At 44.3% G+C, this 22,438-nt stretch overlaps 1 protein-coding gene across 1 annotated transcript in view; it reads right to left on the bottom strand.

Annotated features, from left to right (window-relative positions):
• Positions 1-22,438, bottom strand: part of TDP2 (tyrosyl-DNA phosphodiesterase 2) — a 36,163-nt gene that overhangs the window by 12,584 nt on the left and 1,141 nt on the right. Inside the window, exons 2-3 of the mRNA XM_075826563.1 lie at positions 1,182-1,300; positions 453-629 (exon numbers count right to left, since the gene is read on the bottom strand). Of these exons, the coding sequence (XP_075682678.1) occupies positions 453-629; positions 1,182-1,300 (296 nt within the window). The remainder of the gene's footprint in view (positions 1-452; positions 630-1,181; positions 1,301-22,438) is intronic.

Here is a 22,438-nt window from a genome sequence, read left to right as displayed (position 1 = left end):
TGCCATTAAGGAATCTTGTTGAAAGGAATCTTATTATATAATGTCTCATGCACCATTCCTTTTACTTATTTTAATTGGGGATGGTCAGTCTAAACTTCAGTCATAGGCTCTGTTCACATCTACGTCAGAGGCCGTTAGAAGCCCCGTGAAAGATTTTGACATTTTTGCCAGACAAAAAAGCGCAGCATGCAGCACTATGTTGTCTAGCAAAACGACAGACACCATGAAGGAAACCCGACGGAATCCATTCAAGTCAACTGGTTGCGTCAGGTGCCGCTGGCGTCAGACATGACAGATCCAGCTCTTCCAGTATTTTCGTTGTTTTCCTCCTATGACAGAGCAGGACAACAGAAACACGGAGCGCATATGTGAACAGACCCATAATGCTTTCTCTTTCTTACCAAAAAACAAACACATAATACATACATAAAATACACACATAATAGACTTACAATGCCACATAAGAGCAAACACCCCGAGCTCTCTCTTGAAGGTTGGATTGGTCAATGCCATCCACGTTCCAGGTTAGGAAAGTAATGTGGCCCTCATCTTCTTGGGTCAACGTAGCAGGATTATCTACAACAGGTGCTTGCTTTATAACAACCGGTGCATCATCTGTCAGGTCAATGCTAGATCAGAAAACCAAAACCATTATTAACAACAACGTTCTGCGTGCCTAACAAGTACACATTAGGGGAGAGGATTTAAAAACGGATGCAAAATGGATTCCACCTCCCATTTTTCAGACACCCTTTGGGAAATGAAAGCAGCAAACTAACTAGTTGCCATTACCATGGGCAATTACACTTCTCCTTTGCACCAGTTTTGCTACATCTCCCACATGGTGTATGAAACACTGCGTAAATACAGGATAACTAGGATTTCGCATTTGTGTACATGGTTATAAGAATATACAACATACTGTAGATATCAGAAAACAGTTTCTATATGTGCCTGGCAAAAACAACTTTCATGGACATTCCTAGAAAACCAACCAAAAAGTTAGAACATTTCTAGGAACATTAGCTAAATGGTTGCTGGGATTTTCCCAGCCCTTTGTTAAGAAGTATGTGCTCCCCACTTTAGGGGAGGGAATGTAAACCTAACATTTTGGTTGATATAATTTCCTTACATCTTCATGTAGAATTTCAGTTTGTGCCAGTATTCTCCTTTAATCTTACCATGTATCTGAAGCGGTTACAGGCATGATTTGTTGTTCTGGTGGATTTGTCAAATTAGTTGAAGACTCTTCGTTTGGAGGAGTCTCCACACCTGGTTCAAAGTAAGAGTTAATTGCCCTCTAAAACAGTAAAAGAAAAAAAAAGAAATAAAGTGAGGACATAAAAACGATACTAATTGTATATATTACGTGTACTTTTAACTCCTTGCGTACCTTCGACGTAATAGTACGTCGCTGGCCGCTTATTCCAGCATACCTTCGACGTACTATTACGGCGCAGGAATAAAACTGTCACTATGTGAAATCACATAGAACAGCGGCGGCAGCTGTCATTGACAGCTAACCGTCTCTGCTACCGGCCTGGGGACCAATTAGCAGTCCCCAATGCCGGCGATTGCTGTGATTGGTCAGTCTCTGAAGACTGACCAATCACAGCCGTCTGACGTCGTCTGCAGGAGAAAGCTCCTGTCACTTTCTCTGATCTCCTCACTTCTGTGAGATACGTGAGGAGATCAGAGAAAGCGGTGTAAAAAAACAACAAAAACACTATTTTTATTAACCCCTTCCCGAAAATGGGCATATAGTAACGCCATGAGGATGAAGCGGGCACAGGAGCTGTGCTCGCTCCATCTTCATCGGATGTCAACTGTAATATACAGCCGACATCCCACTGCAACTACAGCGATCACTGTCCTCTCCGATCGCTGTAGTTTAACCCCTTAAATGCCGCTGTCAATAGCGACAGCAGCATTTAAGTGATTGATACAGAGGGGGGGGGGCTCCCTCTGCACCCCAACGGCTTCCTGGTTGCCAGGTACGGGAGCCTATTAGGTCCTGCCCAAGGCAGGACGTAATAGGCTCAACTGTCAGTTGTAAAGTGACAGTTACAATACACTGCACTACATACAGAAGTAGTGCAGTGTATTGTGCAGGGGATCAGAAGATCAGATCTTCCAGTCCCCTAGTATGTGTAAAATAAAAAGTAAAAAAAGTTTTAGATAAATAAATAAATACAAGTTTTGCGTAATAAAAACAATAATCCCCTTGTTTCCCTGATCAAGCCCTTTATAATTAGAAAGAAAAAAAAAAAAAAAAAAAAAAAGACAAAAACTAGACATAATAGGTATCGCCGCGTTCAAATCGGCCTGACCTAAAAAAAATATCATATTATTTATCCCGCACGGTGAACACCGTAAAAAAAATACCATAAAAAACAATGGCAGAATTTCCTTTTTTGGTCACGTTGTTTCCAAAAAAAATGGAATAAAAAGTGATCAAAAAGTTGCGCGTACCCAAACATGGTACCAATAAAAACGACAGTGTGTCACGCAAAAAATGTATGTACTCCGCACAGATTACATATGCCCCCACATTATAAACTGAAACACCAGTAAAACACTAAACAAAACTACTACCAAGCAAAATCTGCGCTCCAAAAGCCAAATGGCGCTCCTTCTGGGCCTGGCAGTGTGCCCAAATAGCGGTTTATGACCACATATGGGGTATTACCGTACTCTGGAGAACCGCTTAACAATTTATGGGGCGTATGTCTCCAGTGGTACAAGCTGGGCCCAACGCATTGGGCACTGAAATAGCATACATGTGGAAAATGTCAATTTTCAATCTGCAACATCCACTGTGCACTAATTTCTGCAAAACCTTTGGGGGTCAAAATGCTCACTACACTTCTAGATGAATTCCTTGAGGGGTGTAGTTTCCTAAATGGGGTCACTTCTCGGGAGTTTTCACTGTACTGGTACCTCAGCGCAATGCAACATGGAGTCAAAAACAAATTTTGTAAAATCTCAACTCCAAAAACGAAATTGCACTTTTTCCATTTAGACCCTTGCCGTATTTCCAAATAGCCGTTTACAACCACATATGGGGTATTTCCGTAATCAGGAGAAATTGTGTAACACATTTTGGGGTGTCTTTTCTCCTGTATTCCTTGTGGAAATGAAAAATTCTGAGCTAAAGCTACAGGTTATTGGAAAAAAAAAAAATGTTTTCATTTTCACGGACCAATTCTAATAAAATCTATAAAACACCTGAGGGCTCAAAATGCTCACTACACCTCTAATTTAATTCTTTCAGGGGTATAGTCTCCAAATTGGGATCACATCTGGGGAATTTCTACTGTACTGGTACTTCAGGGACTCTGCAAATGCGACATGGCCCCCAGAAACCAATTCAGCAAAATCTGAGCTGCAAAATCCAAATGGTGCTCCGTCCCTTCTGAGCCCTGCCGTGGGTCCAAACAGCAGTTTATTACCACATAATGGGGTATTTCCGTAATCAGGAGAAATTGCTTTACAAATGTTGAGGTGCTTTTTCTCCTTTATTCCTTATAAAAATTAGAAAATTCTGTGTTTTTTCCAAAAAAAAGTCTCTTTTCATCTTCACAGACTAATTCCAATAAATTCAGCAAAAAACCTGTGGGGTCAAAATGCTAACTATTCCACTAGAAAAATTCCTTGAGGGGTATAGTTTCCAAAATGGGGTCACTTTTGGGGGGATTCCACTGTTTAGGTCCCTCCAGGGCGTTGCAAACGTGACACGGCACTGAAAACCATTCCAGTAAAACCAGAGCTCCAAAATCCAAATGGGGGTCCTTCCCTTCTGAGCCCTGCTGTGGGTCCAAAGAGCAGTTTATTACCACATATGGGGTATTTCCGTAATCGCGAGAAATTGCTTTACAAATGTTGGGGTGCTTTCTCTCCTTTATTTCTTGCAAAAATTAGAAATTTTTACGTTTTTCCAGAAAAAAAGTAGATTTTCATTTTCACAGACTAACTCCAGAAAATATAGCAAAATACCTGTGGGGTCAAAATACTAACTATACCCCTAGATAAATTCCCTGAGGGGTGTAGTTTAAAAAATGGGGCCACTTTTGGGGGTTTCCACTGTTTTGGCACCACAAGACCTCTTCAAACCTGACATGGTGCCTAAAATATATTCTGAAAAAAGGAGGCCCCAAAATCCAAGAGGTGCTCCTTTGCTTCTGAGGCCTGTGTTTCAGTCCATTAGCGCACTAGGGCCACATGTGGGATATTTCTAAAAACTGCAGAATCTGGGCAATAAATATTGAGTTGCGTTTCTCAGGTAAAACCTTCTGTCGTACAGAAGAAAATGTATTACATATGAATTTTGTAAAAAAAAAATGAAATTTGAAAATTTCAGCTCTACTTTCCTTCAATTCCTGTAAAACGCCTAAAGGGTTGAAACACTTTCTGAATGCTGTTTTGGATACTTTGAGGGGTGCAGTTTTCAAAATGGGGTGTTTTATGGGGGTTTCTAATATATAGGGCACTCAAAACCACTTCAGAACTGAACTCGTCCCTGAAAAAAAATCACTTTTTGAAATTTTCTTAAAAATATGAGAAATTGCTGCTAAAGTTCTAAGCCTTGTGAGGTCATAGAAAAATAAAAGGATGTTCAAAAAACGATGCAAACATAAAGTAAACATATGGGAGATGTTAATTGGTAACTATTTTGTGTGGTATTACCATCTGTTTTACAAGCAGATGCATTAAAAATTGGAAAAATCATAATTTCTTCATATTTTCGCTAAATGTTGGTGTTTTTCACAAATAAGCAATGAATTTATCGACCAAATTTTTGCACTAAACTAAAGTCCAATATGTCACGAGAAAACAATCTCAGAATCAATTGGATAGGTAAAAGTATTCCAGAGTTATTACCACATAAAGTGATACATGTCAGATTTGAAAAAAATGGGTCTGGTCCTCAAGGCCAAAATGAGCTGGGTACTCAAGGGGTTAATGAGACGTTGTAAAGGGGGGGACACACACACACACACACACACACACACACACACACACACACACACACACACACACACACATGAGAGATTGCCTCAGTCAAAGCAGGACAATAGCAACAGGGGGAGACAGGAGATACTACTTGTGATCTGCTGTCTCCATACTCTGCGGAGGGAGGAGGCGGAGAGCCAGTTGGGCGGTTGTCCAGCTATGCATAGCAGGACTTTCCCTGTGACTTGAACTTCCCGCGCAGGCGGTCGATTTCACGCTTGTGAGTTGGCCGGTGAGGTCATATCACCTCGCCGACACTGGTTAGCCGGGGCAAGCACCACTCGCTCCCTGCTATGAGCGTACCAGCAGGGTTTAAACAGCCCTGCATCGGTACGCTCAGCAGCTGGGACTTGCCCTCACCACTCCACCAATGGAACGGCTCGGCTCTGTCGCCTGTCCTGCTCCACCAACGGACTGCTGCACAGATGCTCCCCTACACCGAGTGCCAAGTATCAAATGCACAACAGCTGCATTTAACCCTTTCCCATCTATCTCTCCAGATTCCTCTAGAAACAAACAACCCTTTCATCCCTGCACTTTAACCCTCTCTGCCCTCCACTACAGCACATCCCTAGTTAACCCTTTCTGACCTACCTGTACATCCCCCAAATTAACCCTTTTCCACCTGCACGTTACCTGCATAGCCCTTGTTCCCATTGTTAAACCTATACCAGATTATCCCCTGGTAACCCTTTATCCTCCACCTCCCTTGTTATACCCTTAGTGTACAGGGGCAGTTATAGTTAGGAGGGAGAGACAAATAGTGAGCATGTGTGTATTTCAACGCAACTTACCGTATTATTCTGACTATAAGATGCACCTGACCATAAGACGCACCCAGGTTTTAGACAACAGAAAATGGGAACAAAAATTATTTATTCTGTTTCACCACATTCTGAGAACCAAAACTTTTTTTATATTTTTTTCATCGATTGAGCAGTGTGAGGGCCTATTTTTTGCGGGACGAGCTGTAGTTTTATTGGCAAAATTTTTTGGTACATACGATTATTTTGATCACTTTTTTTTTTATTCAATTCTTTTAAGTGCTAGGGTGACCAAAAAACTATTTTGATGGTTTCAATTTTTAAACTCACCGTGCAAGTTAAATAATGGTATATTGTAATAGATCAGACTTTTACGGACGCAGCGATACCAAATTATTTTCTTTTTTACATTGTGTTTTGGGAAAAGGTTTTATTTTTGAACTTTTTTTTATTTATTTAAATATTTTTTTTTTATTTACTTTTTTTGCACACCTGAAATTTTTTCTTTTTTTTTTTTTTTACACATTTCATTAGTTCCCCTAGGGGACTTGAATCAGCGGCCACTTGGTTACATGTGGAGTTACTGAAACAGCATAACTCGCTGAGCTACACTGTTTCCCTAACTTCCATTGTAGTGAATGGCAGTTACGGAAGCAGCGTAGCATGCGAGCTACGCTGTCTCCGTAACTACGCATGTAACCAAGTGGCCGGGAGAACACAAAGCTAGAACGGGGTTTAGGGGGCCCCGTTGTAGACATAGGTGCGGGTTCCAGAGGTGGGACCTGCATCTATCTGACATTTATGACATATCCTGTGGATATAATCCAAAAAATACAATATTTGAAGCAGCACAAATCCCGTTATCAGGAGCGTTGTCACGCTGTAAAATCAGACAAACCCAGTCTGACGTAATGTAATCTTCAGAAAAAGCGTGGTGAACAGCAGCACACGTCTCCCAAGTTTCAATCAATAAGTTCTTTTATTGGTCAAACATCCAGTAAAAAAATGGCAAAGTTTCGACCCGTGACAAGTGGAGAGTCTTTCTCAAGGCTTGAGAAAGACCCTCCACTTGTCACGGGTCGAAACGTTGCCATTTTTTTACGGGATGTTTGACCAATAAAAGAACTTATTGATTCAAACTTGGGAGACGTGTGCTGCTGTTCACCACGCTTTTTCTGAAGATATCCTGTGGATATGTCATAAATGTCCTTCATAGAAAAACCCCTATAAATGCTGCGGTCGCTATTGACCGCAGCATTTAACTAGTTAAAGGGGTTTGCCATAAAACACATGTCTCCCCTATCAACAGAATAGGGGCTACATGTGAGATCACTAAGGGACCAACCGCTGGGACCCCCAGCGATAAGGAGAACAGGGGACAGAAAGTCACCCAGAAGCCTGGACTTCAGGGTTCTGTGTCCGGATTACCTGTTCCGCAGCTCCATAGAGATCAATGGAGAGCCGCTCGCGCATGCGCAGAAGAATCCCATTGATTTCTGAGAAGCTGCCGGACACAGAACGCGGAAGTCAAAGCTTCTCATGCAGCGCTCTTGGTAACTTTCCTGTGGATACATGTTTTATGGCACACCCCCTTTAAACTGCCAGGAACAGCGAAATTGCTGTTCCTGGCCGTTAGAGCAACGTGCCCGCTCCATACATCATCCCCCCCCCCCGCTCCATGATGTGCCGGCACGTCATTGGTCGGGTAGGGGTTAAGTAATGAAGCGGTCAGGGGGGCGGACGATGCTGGGACCCTTGACTGCGGGCTATAAGACGCAGGGACTTTTTAGCAAGATTTATGTTCCGAAAATACGGTATATCTATGTTTAGGTAAGTGGGTGGTGGTTTAGATTAGGATTGTGATACCTTGTTTATGCTATACCACATGTAGTATCAGCGTATTCAATACATATCAAGTTATGTGTATTGGGATACACTGATACTATATTGTGATTACTGTGTTTGATGTATTTGATCTAAGTATTACTTACTGAGTATTAATAAATATTACCTTTATTTCTACTATAGTCGTATCCACTCAATAGCAAAGAAAGTAGACTAACGTTAATACAAGAGAAAGATAGGGGAAACTAGGCATAACCCTAGTGACCCTAAGATAAAGGAGGTAGTAGTAGTGGGCGAGACTTTACAGTGAACCCCGCAATTATTACGAGCCCTTTTACATTGGCGAGCCAGCCAGGAGACGTGTGTGCGCAAGTATGCTTTTTACATTGGCGAGCCAGCTCATGCGGTTTTTAATTTCGGTGTTTTGTACAATAAAATGGTGTTAAAATGTGAACTAAGATAGGCGGAGAGGCGTGGACAGGTAACGTACGTACACAGTGTAGTGTTGGGTTGAGTTATACTGTGCGCCCAGTCCTTTTGAATTTCGGACGAGTAACAGTTTTATTTAAGGCTTAATACAGGATACAATTGGAAGCAGCGAACCGAATACTATTGTTTGTTTTTTTTTCGAAGTTATTAACGCATTTTATTTGCTTTGCGGCGTTCTGCCCTAAGGCGACGAATCGTCAGGCGATCGAGCATACAAAAGAGTCTGCAGAAGTATCGACATCGGCGTCTTTCAGAAATCCAGCTGTTCAGGAAAAGGCATTTCGAAAGAAAAAGGACCTTCTTCATGCAGCAAGGGACAAGGAGGACAACGCAAACGGAGAGGACTTCTGGAACAGCGAGTATGGATTTCTCCACACTTAAAAACCTGGCCAAACACAGTACATTCAATCCAGTATTCTCGTCCTGTGTGACAGCCAGTGTCCGCGCGCCATGACGAGCGGGGCAACGGCTGTAATACACAGCTGCAGCCCCGCTCTATCAGCGGAGTGAATAGAAACCTCTTCACTCAGCCGTTAACCCCTTGAATGCCGTGATCAAAGCTGACCGCGGCATTCAAAGCTAAAGTGAGGAGGGGGGGGGGGGGGTCTCCCCTTTGATCGAGTCACAGGAAATCCCTGCGACACCATCAATGGCTATACCTGGTATGGGCAGACAGCCTAGGGTCCATTGAAGGACCCCAGGGCTGTCTGACCATATTTCCTGTTAAGGCATACTGAGGTATGTCCTAACAACTGTCTGTGTACGATCAGTACACAGGCTAATGTACCGGCATGTAGATAGAAAGTTTTGTTAAATAAAATAAAAAAATGACACAGAAATACAACATTTTTACAATCAACTTTTCAAAATATAAGTCCCAAAACATGAAATATATGCATATTTGGTATCGCCATGTCCGTAACAACAAACATATAACATTATATAGGATGATCGGTGTAAAAATAATAAAGAAAACTGCAGCAGATCTGCTTTTTTTTTTTCTACATTTTTGCCAAAATATAAACTTATAGAAATTAAACGATAATGTAAATGTACCAAAAAATGGTACCTACATAAAGTTAAACTTGTCCCGCAAAATACAAAAAGTCTCATAAAGGCACGTCGGGCAAAAAAAAAATAAAAAATAAAAAAAAAGACGATTGGACAGTGTCAGAGCGGAGACATCACGACCCCTTGCCTTTTAGCTAGTTAGAATTGCCCCATTGACTGTTCAGGGGCTTATTTACATATCGGGCACCAAATATAACGGCAACTATATGTAAATAACAGAGGGAGTTACAAAAATAATTTTACGTGAGACAGGGTTTGTGAAGCCTTTCCTATAACATGATGCACATGTTTGGGGAGGTGAAAGGTTCTCTTTAAGGCGGTATCCCCAATAATCAAAACTTTATGCATGGTAACACTGCTGTAATTGTATCAGCAGCATTTATTGAGACCATACAGCTACTACTAGGAGATATAAACTTCTACATAGTTTCATTCTAACAAGCAGAGATACAGCAGCAGCGCACATGTAACCACAAGGAATTTGCGCTTGCTTACACTATTGCTAATTGTATCAGCAGTGCTTGTTGAAGCCATGCGGCTGCTCCTTGAAAATATAACCTGCTATTAAGTTTTACCCTAAGGCCCCACGCACGCGAACGTGCTTTTGCAGCCGCAATTCCCCCGAAAATCCATGGGAGAATTGCGGCCCCATTCATTTCAATGGGCCCATGCACACGACCGTGGTTTCCACAACCGTGCACGGCCCAGGAGCCTGGACCGCAAAAAGAATGGACATGTCTTATTACGGCCGTGTTTTGCAGTCCAGGCTCATAGACAATTACGCACGCGGCCATGTGCACGGCCCGCGATTTGCGGCTGTCTCACAGATGACACTCCGCGGCCAGCCAGCCGACCCGAAAATCACAGCCGTGCACATGGCTACGGTCGTGTGCATAAGGCCTAACAGTCAGAGACACAGTAGCAGCGTATATGTAACCACAGGATAAGCAGAGCGCTTCTTGATCGAGTGTGATATTATATAAACACACTCAATGTAGCGAACATGCTCTGCTTGAACAGCTGACACACTCCCCAGGGCCTGCCTGATGAAAAGCATGATATTTACTGCTGTGTGATGCAGCGATCAGAGCCAGCACTCAAGTGTTCTATGTGCGGCTCACACACCTGGGGGAGATATGTAGAGGTTAATGATACTGTGCTGCTGATACAATTACAGCAGTTTTACCATGCATAAAGTTTGGATTATTAGGGATACAGCCTTAAATTTGGAACCCAGCCTTTCCTCCTATTCCCATTCTTATTTCTGTATTCACCTCTGCTAGCTATTGGAAGTACCAGTGGCAGCTCAGGAGGTGAATAATATCTGATTTTATAACCACATCAAAATATAAAAAAAAAATGTAAAAGTAGAAATGTTAATAGGATTTGAAAATTTATTATTGGTGTTCGCAAGAGGGACCGTTCGCCATATATCCCCTTGGTAGGCATAATCTGCCTTTTGGTGCTGGTTTTATACTATAAGGCCTCATTTACACGAACGTGATATACGTCCGTGCGACTCGCGTGCTTTTCACGCGGGTCGCACGGACCTACACAAGTCTATGGGGGCATGCAGACAGTCCGTGAGTTTTGCTCAGCGTGAGTGCGCTGAAAAAAAACTCACGACATGTTCTAAAAATCTGCGTTTTTCGCTCATCACGCACCCATTGAAGTCAATGGGTGCGTGAAAACCACGAAGGTCGCACGGAAGCACTTCCGTGCGAACTGTGTGATTCGCGCAAGAGCTGTCAAACTGAATGTAAACAGAAAAGCACCACGTGCTTTTCTGTTTACAAACATCCGAACGGAGTGTCTTAGAGATGAGCAAACCGAACTTCACCGGGTTCGGCCGAACTCGTTTTGACCGAACCCGGCAGGAGACAGTCACTGTCCAGGGTGCTGAAAGAGTTAAACTGTTTCAGCACCCTGGACAGTGACTTCCGATCCCAATATACGTGAACATGTAAAAAAATAAAGTTCTGACTTACCGATAACTCCCGGCTTCTTCCTCCAGTCTGACCTCCCAGGATGACAATTCAGTCCAAGTGACAGCTGCAGCCAATCACAAGCCAAGCACAGGCTGCAGCGGTCACATGGACTGCCGCGTCATCCAGGGAGGTGGGGCCAGATGTCGAGAGGCGCGTCACCAAGGACGCGTCACCAAGGCAACGGCCGGGAAGTTCTCGGTAAGTACGAACCTCTTTTTTTTTAAACAGGTTGCTCGATATGGTGATCGGAATTCACTGTCGAGGGTGCTGAAAGAGTTACTGCCTATCAGTTAACTCTTTCAGCACCCTGGACAGTGACTGACGTCGACTAGCCTCATCTCTATGATGGCGGCTGCGCGAAAATCACGCAGCCGCGCATCATACACTGATGACACACGGAGCGGTCAAGTGCCTTTTGCGCATGCAAAACGCTGCGTTTTTTTGCGTGCGCAAAACGCACACGCTCGTGTAAATGAGGCCTAAGGGTATGTTCACATGGGCTATTTTCGGCCATTTTTAGGGCTGTAAACGGCCCGAAAAATCGGAAGCAGAACGCCTCCAAACATCTGGCCATTGATTTCAATGGGAAATACAGCGTTCTGTTCCGACAGGGCGTTTTTTTACGCGGCCGTTTTTCAAAATAGCAGTGTGAAAAAACGGCTGCAAAAAATCAGTGCATGTCACTTCTTGAGCCGTTTTTGGAGCAGTTTTTCATTGACTTTATAGAAAAACAGCTTCAAAAAAACTCAGTGAAAAACGCGAGTTGATAAAAAAAAAAAATAACACGGCTGAAAATCAGGAGCTGTTTTCCCTTGAAAACCGCTCTGTATTTTCAGACGTTTTTTAGTAAGCGTGTGAACATACCCTAAGAGATCGAATGATCCAATTAACATTTGCCATTTTTTTCTTATCCCCAACCCTTTTTCCTACTATTTCCCTATACTGATGTTGTGGTTTTGCACAAAAAAGTGGAACCTTGCAAGCAATTTAGCTGCAAGAGAGCAATTTGATCACAACATGCGATTGTACCCATACACATTTCTTTCGGGTGGAAACTATTTTTGGCAGACACCCGCTAACTGTTGCCATAAACAATTGTTTCAGGGAGTTTCACGAAAAACAAACAAAAACCAGTAGTGGCTAACACATTAGATAAGGGATTTGAGATTATTGATTGGGGATAGAGTGTGTATAGAGGGATTTATGCAGCAATAGGTTGGCACATTCCTGCGGTTTCTTTATTAACACACGCACCTGTGAATGTAGACGTGAAGTGATATGTATGAACTCCTCACATCTTAGTTTTTTGCAGAGTACATTTTGTTTGCATAAAGGGTCTGCTTGAGTTGCTAGCACAGTTGTTTTTGTGCAGTTTGTGTTTATAAATAATGTAAAGTTGCGTGAAGTTGGTAGGGTGTATAAAATTATTACGCTGTATTTTTATATACGGTATGCTGTGCACTCAAAAAACTATAATTAGATATTAGTAGCATAGTACTGTAGCAGTTTGCAGTGTCCACGGCCAACTATCACATGGGCTCTGCTCTAGCATTTTTTGAGAATGCAAGCTCTTCGGGTATGTGCACACGACCTCTTTTCAGACGTAATGGAGGCGTTCTACGCCTCGAATTACGCCTGAAAAGACGGCTCCAATACGTCGGCAAACATCTGCCCATTGCTTGCAATGGGTCTTACGATGTTCTGTGCAGACGAGCAGTCATTTTACGTGGCGCTGTCAAAATACGGCGCGTAAAAAGACGGCTCATCAAAAGAAGCACAGGACACTTCTTGGGACATTTTTGGAGCAGTTTTCGCATAGACTATTGAAAACAGCACCAAAAACGGCTCGTGAAAAACGGCGCGAAAACGCAGCGAAAAACGCAAGTTGCTCAAAAAACGTCTGAAAATCAGGAGCTGTTTTCCCTTGAAAACAGCTCCGTATTTTCAGACGTATTTTGTTAATCGTGGGAACATAGACTTATTGATATATATATATATATATATATATATATGCAGGGGCGGATCCTCATTAGGGTGGTTTGCCGGCTGCCCCAGAACCAAAGGCCTCCATGGGGCCCACGGCCACCTGAACCGCACAGGCCCCCTCATGACCAGTGGCGTCGCCTGCGACGGAGGGGGCCCCGGTGCTAGCGACAGCCACATTCACTTGTATCTGAGTCCTCAGGACTCTGATACCAATAAATACTATAGGCTGCAGGCTACGTTAGGCCTATAAGGATACATCACGCCAGTCTGCGCATGCGTCCGGCCGGAATGGCCGTCGCGGGAACGGGGCAAGGCAAGTACAATATATATTTATTTTAGGGGGATAGCACGGTGTCCCTATATACAAAAGGGGGTGCGCTGTGTGTGTGTCTGTGTGTGTGTGTGTGTGTGTGGGGGGGGGGGAGCGCTGTGTGTCCCTATATACAAGGAGAAGGGAGCGCTGTGTCCCTATATACAAGGGGCGAAGCTCTGTGTGGCCCTATATAGAAGGGGGATCGCTGTGTGGCCCTATATAGAAGGGGGATCGCTGTGTGGCCCTATATAGAAGGGGGATCGCTGTGTGGCCCTATATAGAAGGGGGAGCGCTGTGTGGCCCTATATAGAAGGGGGAGCGCTGTGTGGCCCTATATAGAAGGGGGAGCGCTGTGTGGCCCTATATAGAAGGGGGAGCGCTGTGTGGCCCTATATAGAAGGGGGAGCGCTGTGTGGCCCTATATAGAAGGGGGAGCGCTGTGTGGCCCTATATAGAAGGGGGAGCGCTGTGTGGCCCTATATAGAAGGGGGAGCGCTGTGTGGCCCTATATAGAAGGGGGAGCGCTGTGTGGCCCTATATAGAAGGGGGAGCGCTGTGTGGCCCTATATAGAAGGGGGAGCGCTGTGTGGCCCTATATAGAAGGGGGAGCGCTGTGTGGCCCTATATAGAAGGGGGAGCGCTGTGTGGCCCTATATAGAAGGGGGAGCGCTGTGTGGCCCTATATAGAAGGGGGAGCGCTGTGTGGCCCTATATAGAAGGGGGAGCGCTGTGTGGCCCTATATAGAAGGGGGAGCGCTGTGTGGCCCTATATAGAAGGGGGAGCGCTGTGTGGCCCTATATAGAAGGGGGGAGCGCTGTGTGGCCCTATATAGAAGGGGAGGGGGCATTACTGTCCATATGTGGACAGTGATGTAAGGAGGAGAGAAGGCGTCCCAGGAAGAGTGCTAGCGGCTCTGCTCCGGAACTCCATCTCTGGGGAAGCCCCTGACATCAGTGTCCATACACCGCGTTCCAAATTATTATGCAAATGTTATTTTTCGCCGATTTTCCTAAATAGTCGATGCAAATGACAGTCAGTATAATCTTCAAGCCATCAACCGTTGGAGTATAATGCAAATTTTATTGAACATATCTCATAATAATAAGATTTTTTTTTTTAGAAGTAAAAAACTCAAAATGCACGGTTTCAAATTATTATGCACAACAGAGATCAAAACATTTTAAAGTTGTAAAGAGAACTAAAATGGTAATTTGTTGAATTTGCAGCATCAGGAGGTCATATTTACCGAAATCAAAAGCGCTTTCAATAAAAAAAAACAAAAAAAAAAAACTTAACAGGCCAAGTTACAGGTTAACATATGACCCCTTCTTTGATATCACCTTCACAATTCTTCCATCCATTGAATTTGTGAGTATTTGGACAGTTTCTGCTTGAATATCTTTGCAGGATGTCAGAATAGCCTCCCAGAGCTTCTGTTTTGATGTGAACTGCCTCCCACCCTCATAGATATTTTGCTTGAGGATGCTCCAAAGGTTCTCAATAGGGTTGAGGTCAGGGGAACATGGGGGCCACACCATGAGTTTCTCTCCTTTTATGCCCATAGAAGTCAATGACAGAGGTATTCTTTGCAGCATGAGATGGTACATTGTCATGCATGAAGATAATTTTGCTACGGAAGGCACGGTTCTTCTTTTTGTACCACGGAAGAAAGTGGTCAGTCATAAACTCTACGTACTTTGCAGAGGTCATTTTCACACCGTCAGGGACCCTAAAGGGGCCTACCAGCTCACTCCCCATGATTCCAGGCCAAAACATGACTCCGCTACGTCCTTGCTGACGTCGCAGCCTTGTTGGGACATGGTGGCCATTCAACAACCATCCATCTGGACCATCCAGGGTTGCACAGCACTCATCAGTAAACAACACGGTTTGAAAATTAGTCTTCATGTATTTCTGAGCCCACTCCAACCGTTTCTGCTTGTGAGCATTGTTTAGGGATGGCCGAATAATAGCTTTATGCACACTTGTAAACCTCTGGCGGATCCTACACCTTGAGGTTCGCGGGACTCCAGAAGCACCAGCGGCTTCAAATACCGGTTTGCTGCTTTGCAATGGCATTTTAGCAGCTGCTCTCCTAATCCTATTAATTTGTCTGGCAGAAACCTTCCTCATTATGCCTTTATCTGAACGAACCCGTCTGTGCTCTGAATCAGCCACAAATCTTTTCACAGTACGATGATCACGCTTACGCTATTTCACGCTTTTCGGCAGCAGAGAGATCCTTTTTCTTTCCCATATTGCTTGAAACCTGTGGCCTGCTTAATAATGTGGAACGTCCTTCTTAAGTAGTTTTCCTTTGATTGGGCACACCTGGCAAACTAATGATCACAGGTGTCTGAGATTGATTACAATGATCCAAAGAGCCCTAAGACACAATACCATCCATGAGTTTAATTGAAAAACTAATAAATTAAATGTTTATGACACTTAAATCCAATGTGCATAATAATTTGGAACACGGTGTATATGGACAGTGTTGTCAGGAGCAGGGTAGTGTCCCAGGCAGTGGCGTAGCTATAGGGGTTGCACATTCAGTTGGGTTCAATGCATTCACTGTGCAGTGAGCGGCTTGGCGCAGGCAGGTGCGATGTAGTTACTCACAGCACAGTGCAGAGGAGGGGAGGAGAAGGATCTCCACCACCAGTCATGGGAACGGGGATAGCTAAGTAATGTTATTATTTTTATATTAGGTACATACATATGGGGGAATTATACTGCGTATGGGGGGGGAGGGGGGACGACTTATATGGTAGCTTTTGAGGGGGCATTATACTGTATGGGGGGCATTACACTGTCTGTGACAGCTAGGAGGCCCAATCTGAATTCTTGCACCAGGGCCCATGAGCCTTTAGCTATACCCCTGGTCCCAGGCAGAGTGCTAATAGTGCTCTGCCCGGGACTATGGCTCCGGGGTTGCCCCTGACAACACTATCCATATAGGGACAGGGATGTCTGGGGCTTCTCCTGAAGCGGAATCCCCAGCCAGAGCGTCGGCAATGCTCCGACTGGGGATTCCACTCCAAGAAGGAACCCCAAAGGCGCTACCTCCATGGAGGGGGGCTGTGTGGCACTATCTACAGAGGGCATTAAATTTATGGGGGTACAAACTAAGAGCCTAACGTCCATGAGGGCATAAACAGGGCCTAACGTCGATGTGGGGGCACAAAGTGACGTTTCTGCCATTTTACTGCCGCCGTGAGTTCCCCCGCAGAGGGGCCTACTAAGTGTGTGTCGCCCGAGGGCCCACATAAACCTAGAGCCGGCCCTGTATAGGATTGTGGTATATATGAAATTTACACACCGTAATCTATTTTACATTGTTTTTGTGTGTAACCTCTGCTTGTATGTGAGTTTTAGGCCCTATTCAGATGAGCGTAGTGACGTCCATGTGCTGTTCAAGTGTACAGGGTGGGCCATTTATATGGATACACCTAAATAAAATGGGAATGGTTGGTGATATTAACTTCCTGTTTGTGGCACATTAGTATATGGGAGGGGGAAACTTTTCAAGCTGGGTGTTGACCATGGCGGCCATTTTGAAGTCGGCCATTTTGTATCCAACTTTATTTTTTTCAATGGGAAGAGGGTCATGTGACACATCAAACTTATCGAGAATTTCACAAGAAAAACAATGGTGTGCTTGGTTTTAACGTTACTTTATTCTTTCATGAGTTATTTACAAGTTTCTGACCACTTATAAAATGTGTTCAAAGTGCTGCCCATTGTGTTGGATTGTCAATGCAACCCTCTTCTCACACTGATAGCAACACCGCAGAAGAAATGCTAGCACAGGCTTCCAGTATCCGTAGTTTCAGTTGCTGCACATCTCGTATCTTCACAGCATAGACAATTGCCTTCAGATGACCCCAAAGATAAAAGTCTAAGGGGGTCAGATCTGGAGGCATTTCTTCTGCGGTGTTGCTATCAGTGTGTGAAGAGTGGGAGAAGAGGGTTGCATTGACAATCCAACACAATGGGCAGCATTTTGAACACATTTTATAAGTGGTCAGAAACTTGTAAATAACTCATGAAAGAATAAAGTAACATTAAAACCAAGCACACCATTGTTTTTCTTGTGAAATTCTCGATAAGTTTGATGTGTCACATGACCCTCTTCCCATTGAAAAAACTAAAGTTGGATACAAAATGGCTGACTTCAAAATGGCCGCCACGGTCAACACCAAGCTTGAAAAGTTTCCCCCCTCCCATATACTAATGTGCCACAAACAGGAAGTTAATATCACCAACCATTCCCATTTTATTTAGGTGTATCCATATAAATGGCCCACCCTGTAGAATCGCAGCATGCACTAGTTTGGTCTCATTTTCACGCTAAACATGTTTATTAAAGTAAATGGGTCTGTATAAAAAAAATAAAAAATCAAGCAGCACAGCCGCTATGCGAGTGAAGTTAAATTTTACACAGATGGGCTGCTGGCAGACGCTGAAAAGAAAACAGGAACGTATCTCAAAAGTGGATGATAGCTGATGCTATATGGACATTATATATATATATATATATATATATATATATAGCTATAGCAGAAAAAGAATGGCGACCGCACACTGCGGACACTAATGCCACGTAAACCACTAAATATAAATAAATATGCACTAAAGCTAAATCTACTTATAATAGGGAGGTTCTTAGTGCACATTTTGATCAAAAAGTGTTTGCTCACCTGCCACGACAAGGCGACCTCTGTAAGGTGGGAACCTACGCTGCACATACACCCAGAACTGGGACTAAGCCTACATATATACCTGGGGATGGTAGGATCCAGCCTTAAACTAATTAAAATCACCCAGGGCAGAATGGGAGGAGTGCAAGAACAACAAGTGGAGGCAGTCACTAACCCCACATATATGGATCACATAAACACAACAAAAATTTGAACAGCACATTCCAACTAAACGATATAAAATGTGTATGCAGGTGCAGGAACACCTATGACTGCAGATATACAGCAAACATAGAATGGTGACAGCACACTGTGTGTGTGTATATATATATACATACATATATATACATACATACATACACACATTTATTAATAATAATACAAATAATAATAAGTAATAAGATGAACGGAATGCATACTAATACAATAAGGATTAAACTCTGATAGAAAATAGTTTGTTTTTTATCCTGATGAAACAGACGAGTTTTACAATGCTCGTCTGAAAGGGGACTTGGGGTATGTTCACACGCAGGGAGCAAAAACGTCTGAAAATATGGAGCTGTTTTCAGGCGAACACATCTCCTGATTTTCTGAAGTTTTTTTTAACAACTCGTGTTTTTCGCTGCGTTTTTTACAGCCGTTTTTGGAGCGGCTTTTCAATGGAGTCAATGAAAAACGCCTCCAAAAACGTCCCAAGAAGTGACCTGCACTTCTTTTGACGAGCCGTCATTTTACACGCCGTATTTTGACAGCGACGCGTAAAATAAAGGCTCGTGGGAACAGAACATCGTAATTCCCATTGAAAGCAATGGGCAGATGTTTGTAGGCGTAATGGAGCTGTTTTTTTCAGGCGTAATTCGAGGCGTAAAACACCCGAATTACGTCTGAAACCACTGCGTGTGAACATACCCTTAGACGCAAATGAAGGTTTTAATGCATGGTTTAAAAAAAATAATTCCGTTTTGTCACAAAGTTATGTGACGGTGGACATGGCTGTCAACAGCACATCAAGACAACTGCAATAGTTAGATTTTCTGCTATCAGGAAATGTATAGGGTTTGGGGTTGTGCTCACTGTTCAAGGTGTGTAATCCTTGTATTTTATAGGTGGTTACTTTTTTCAATTTCCAGCTTCAAACCAGAATTCGGTCTCCAGTTGTGGGGCTTTTATGAAGAAACGTGCATGTAGACATAGGAGTAAGAGGTACGTATGAACGGTGTTCATAGGGTTTCATAAGCTTGATGAAGGCCAAAAAGTGTGTTCTTTTGACCTTTGTATTTTGCTACGTAATTGTTCTGCGATTTTACCCCTCTCATTGAAAAAAAGCAAAATCCACAGCATAAATTGACATGCTGTGGATTTTACATTTTTGTGTGAGATCTGTTCAAATCTCATCTACATGGCTGGTACGGTATTCTGCTGCCGATTTTCTGTCCGTAAACCTGCAGCTATAAGGGTATGTTCACACGCTAGCTTGCTTTTACGGCTGAAGTGACAGCCTGTTTTCAGAAGAAAACAGCTGCCTCGTTTCAGCCGTAAAAGCTCCTCCTCGTATTTTACGAGGCGTCTGAGACGCTCGTAAATCTTGAGCTGTGCTTCATTGAATTCAATGAAAAACGGCTCAAATTACGTCCAAAGAAGTGCCCTGCACTTCTTTGCCGAGGCAGTCAATTTACGCGTCATCGTTTGACAGCTGTCAAACGACGACACGTAATTTACAGGTCGTCTGCACAATACGTCGGCAAACCCATTCAAATGAATGGGCAGATGTTTGCCGACGTATTGTAGCCCTATTTTCAGGCGTAAAACGATGCATAATACGCCTCGTTTACGCCTGAAAATAGGTCGTGTGAACCCAGCCTTACACTCGTGTGCAGATGGTCTAAAGAAGGTGTCTCCAACTCGGCCGGGTAAGTGGGCCACATATAGAAAAATTGGGAAGTTGACGGGCTGCATTACTTTCAAATTTGATACAATACAAAATTATTGTTAATTGCTCAGTTGGCAGTGTTTGGCAAACACACGTCAAGATTGGGCAGCCCCTTTTTAGATAGTGACAACATGTAGAAAAGAAGACAGCACGGCACTCACCTTTATTTGCAAAAGGTTTCTCTTTATTCCAAGATTGAGGCAGGCAAGGGATGCCTTGATAAAGTGTCTGATGGACGGGAAACAGTTGGCTCTATTGTCTTTTGAATCCCGTGTTGCCTGCCTCAATCTTGGAATAAAGAGAAACCTTTTGCAAATGAGGGTATGTTCACACGGCGGGGGTCCGTAACGGCTGAAATTACGGGGATGTTTCAGCCTGACAACATCCCCGTAATTTCAGCCGTACCGGCATGTGCAGGCGCTTGAACGCCGCGTCAATTACGGCCGTAATTAGCGCTGCTATTCATTGGAGTCAATGAATAACGGCTCCAATTACGGCCAAAGAAGTGACAGGTCACTTCTTCTACGCGGGCGTCTATTTACGCGCCGTCATTTGACAGCGGCGCGTAAATATACGCCTCGTGTGAACAGACAAACGTCTGCCCATTGCTTTCAATGGGCAGATGTTTGTCAGCGCTATTGAGGCGCTATTTTCGGGCGTAATTCGGGGCAAAAACGCCCGATTTACGTCCGTAAATAGGCCGTGTGAACATACCCTAAAGGTGAGTGCCGTGCTGTCTTCTTTTCTACATGTTGTTATTTGCTGAAACTAACTTCAACACGCACTGAGCACCGCCAGACAAAGGCTGTTGAACCACAGGTCCCAGCGAGCTGAAGCACAGAGTCTGTGACATTGCAAGCTAAGGCAGTGCCAACCATTTTTCATTTCTACATGTTGCACCTTTTTAGATAGTGCCGCAGTGATGTCAGGGCAACCCCAGAGCTGGAGTCCCGGGCAGCTCGCTAGTAGGCTCTTCCTGGGACTCCAGCTGTGCTCCAGACATCACTGGGACTCCTGCTCTGGGGAAGCCCCTGACATCATTGTTGATGTATGGACAGCAATGTCAGAGGCTTCCCCAGAGTCCTAGAGCAGAGCCTATACTAGCGCTCTGCCCGGGACTCCGGCTCTGGGGAAGCCCCAGACATCGTGCGTCCAAACATGGACACCAATGTCAGGGAATTCCACAGAGTCCCGGAGAGGAGCCGATACTAGCGCTCTGCCCGGGCCTCCGCTCTGGGGAAGACCCTGACACACTGTCCATATATAGACAAAAGAAAGTGAGGCAGCACTACCAAATATTTGGAAAAAGTTATTTATTCCACGTGCGACGTTTCAGCTCAGTGTGAGCCTTTCTCAAGCATGAGATGAAACGTCGCACGTGGAATAAATGGATCTTTTTCCAAATATTTGGTAGTGCTGCCTCATTCTTTTGTCCAAATTGAGGAGTCATTTTTGGACTGTGACCCAGGAGGCGTGCACCCATCTTGAGTTTTGGATCTTGTGCTGCTGATCTGTATCTGTCCATATATGGACAGTGATGTCAGGGAATTCCACAGAGTTCCAGAGCAGAGCCGATACTAACGCTCTGCCCGGGACTCCGCTCTGGGGAAGACCCTGACAACACTGTCCATATATGGGAAGCGATGTCAGGGAATTCCACAGAGTCCCAGAGCAGAGCCTATACTAGCGCTCTGCATGGGACTCCGGCTCTGGGGAAGCCCCAGACATTGTGTGTCCAAACATGGACACCGATGTCAGGGAATTCCACAGAGTCCCGGGGCAGAGCCGATACTAGCACTCTGCCCAGGACTCCACTCTGGGGAAGACGCTGACACACTGTCCATATATGGACAGCGATGTCAGGGGATTCCACAGAGTATTGGCGCAGAGCCTATACTAGCGCTCTGCCCGGGACTCCGCTCTGGGGAAGACCCTGACATACTGTCCATATACGATGTCAGGGAATGCCACAGAGTCCCGGAGCAGAGCCTGCACTAGCACTCTGAACAGGACTCTGTCTCTGGGGAAGCCCCAGACATCGCTGTTCATATGTGGACAGCGATGTCAGGGAATTCCAGAGTCTCGGAGCAGAGCCTATACTAGTGGATCTGTGTCCCGCGTGCCGCAGATGACAGCCCCAGGGGCTGCATTCGGCCCGCGTGCTTGAGACCCCTGGTCTAAAGGTATATTACAGGGGATGTCTACTTTGGACAATTCCTACTTGTTAAAAGAGCCCCTTGACAATAAGCTGTTTACAATGGGTTTCCCTGCTGGGATCCCCAGGGATCAGCTGTAATGTTTGAGAAACCATGGCACAAAGTGTTCAATTTCCCAG

This window comes from Rhinoderma darwinii, chromosome 5, assembly GCF_050947455.1.
Source record: "Rhinoderma darwinii isolate aRhiDar2 chromosome 5, aRhiDar2.hap1, whole genome shotgun sequence".
In the NCBI taxonomy this organism is placed as follows: Eukaryota; Metazoa; Chordata; class Amphibia; order Anura; family Rhinodermatidae; genus Rhinoderma; species Rhinoderma darwinii.
Note: the sequence above shows the minus strand (reverse complement) of the source record. Positions and strands in the feature narration are given on the sequence as shown.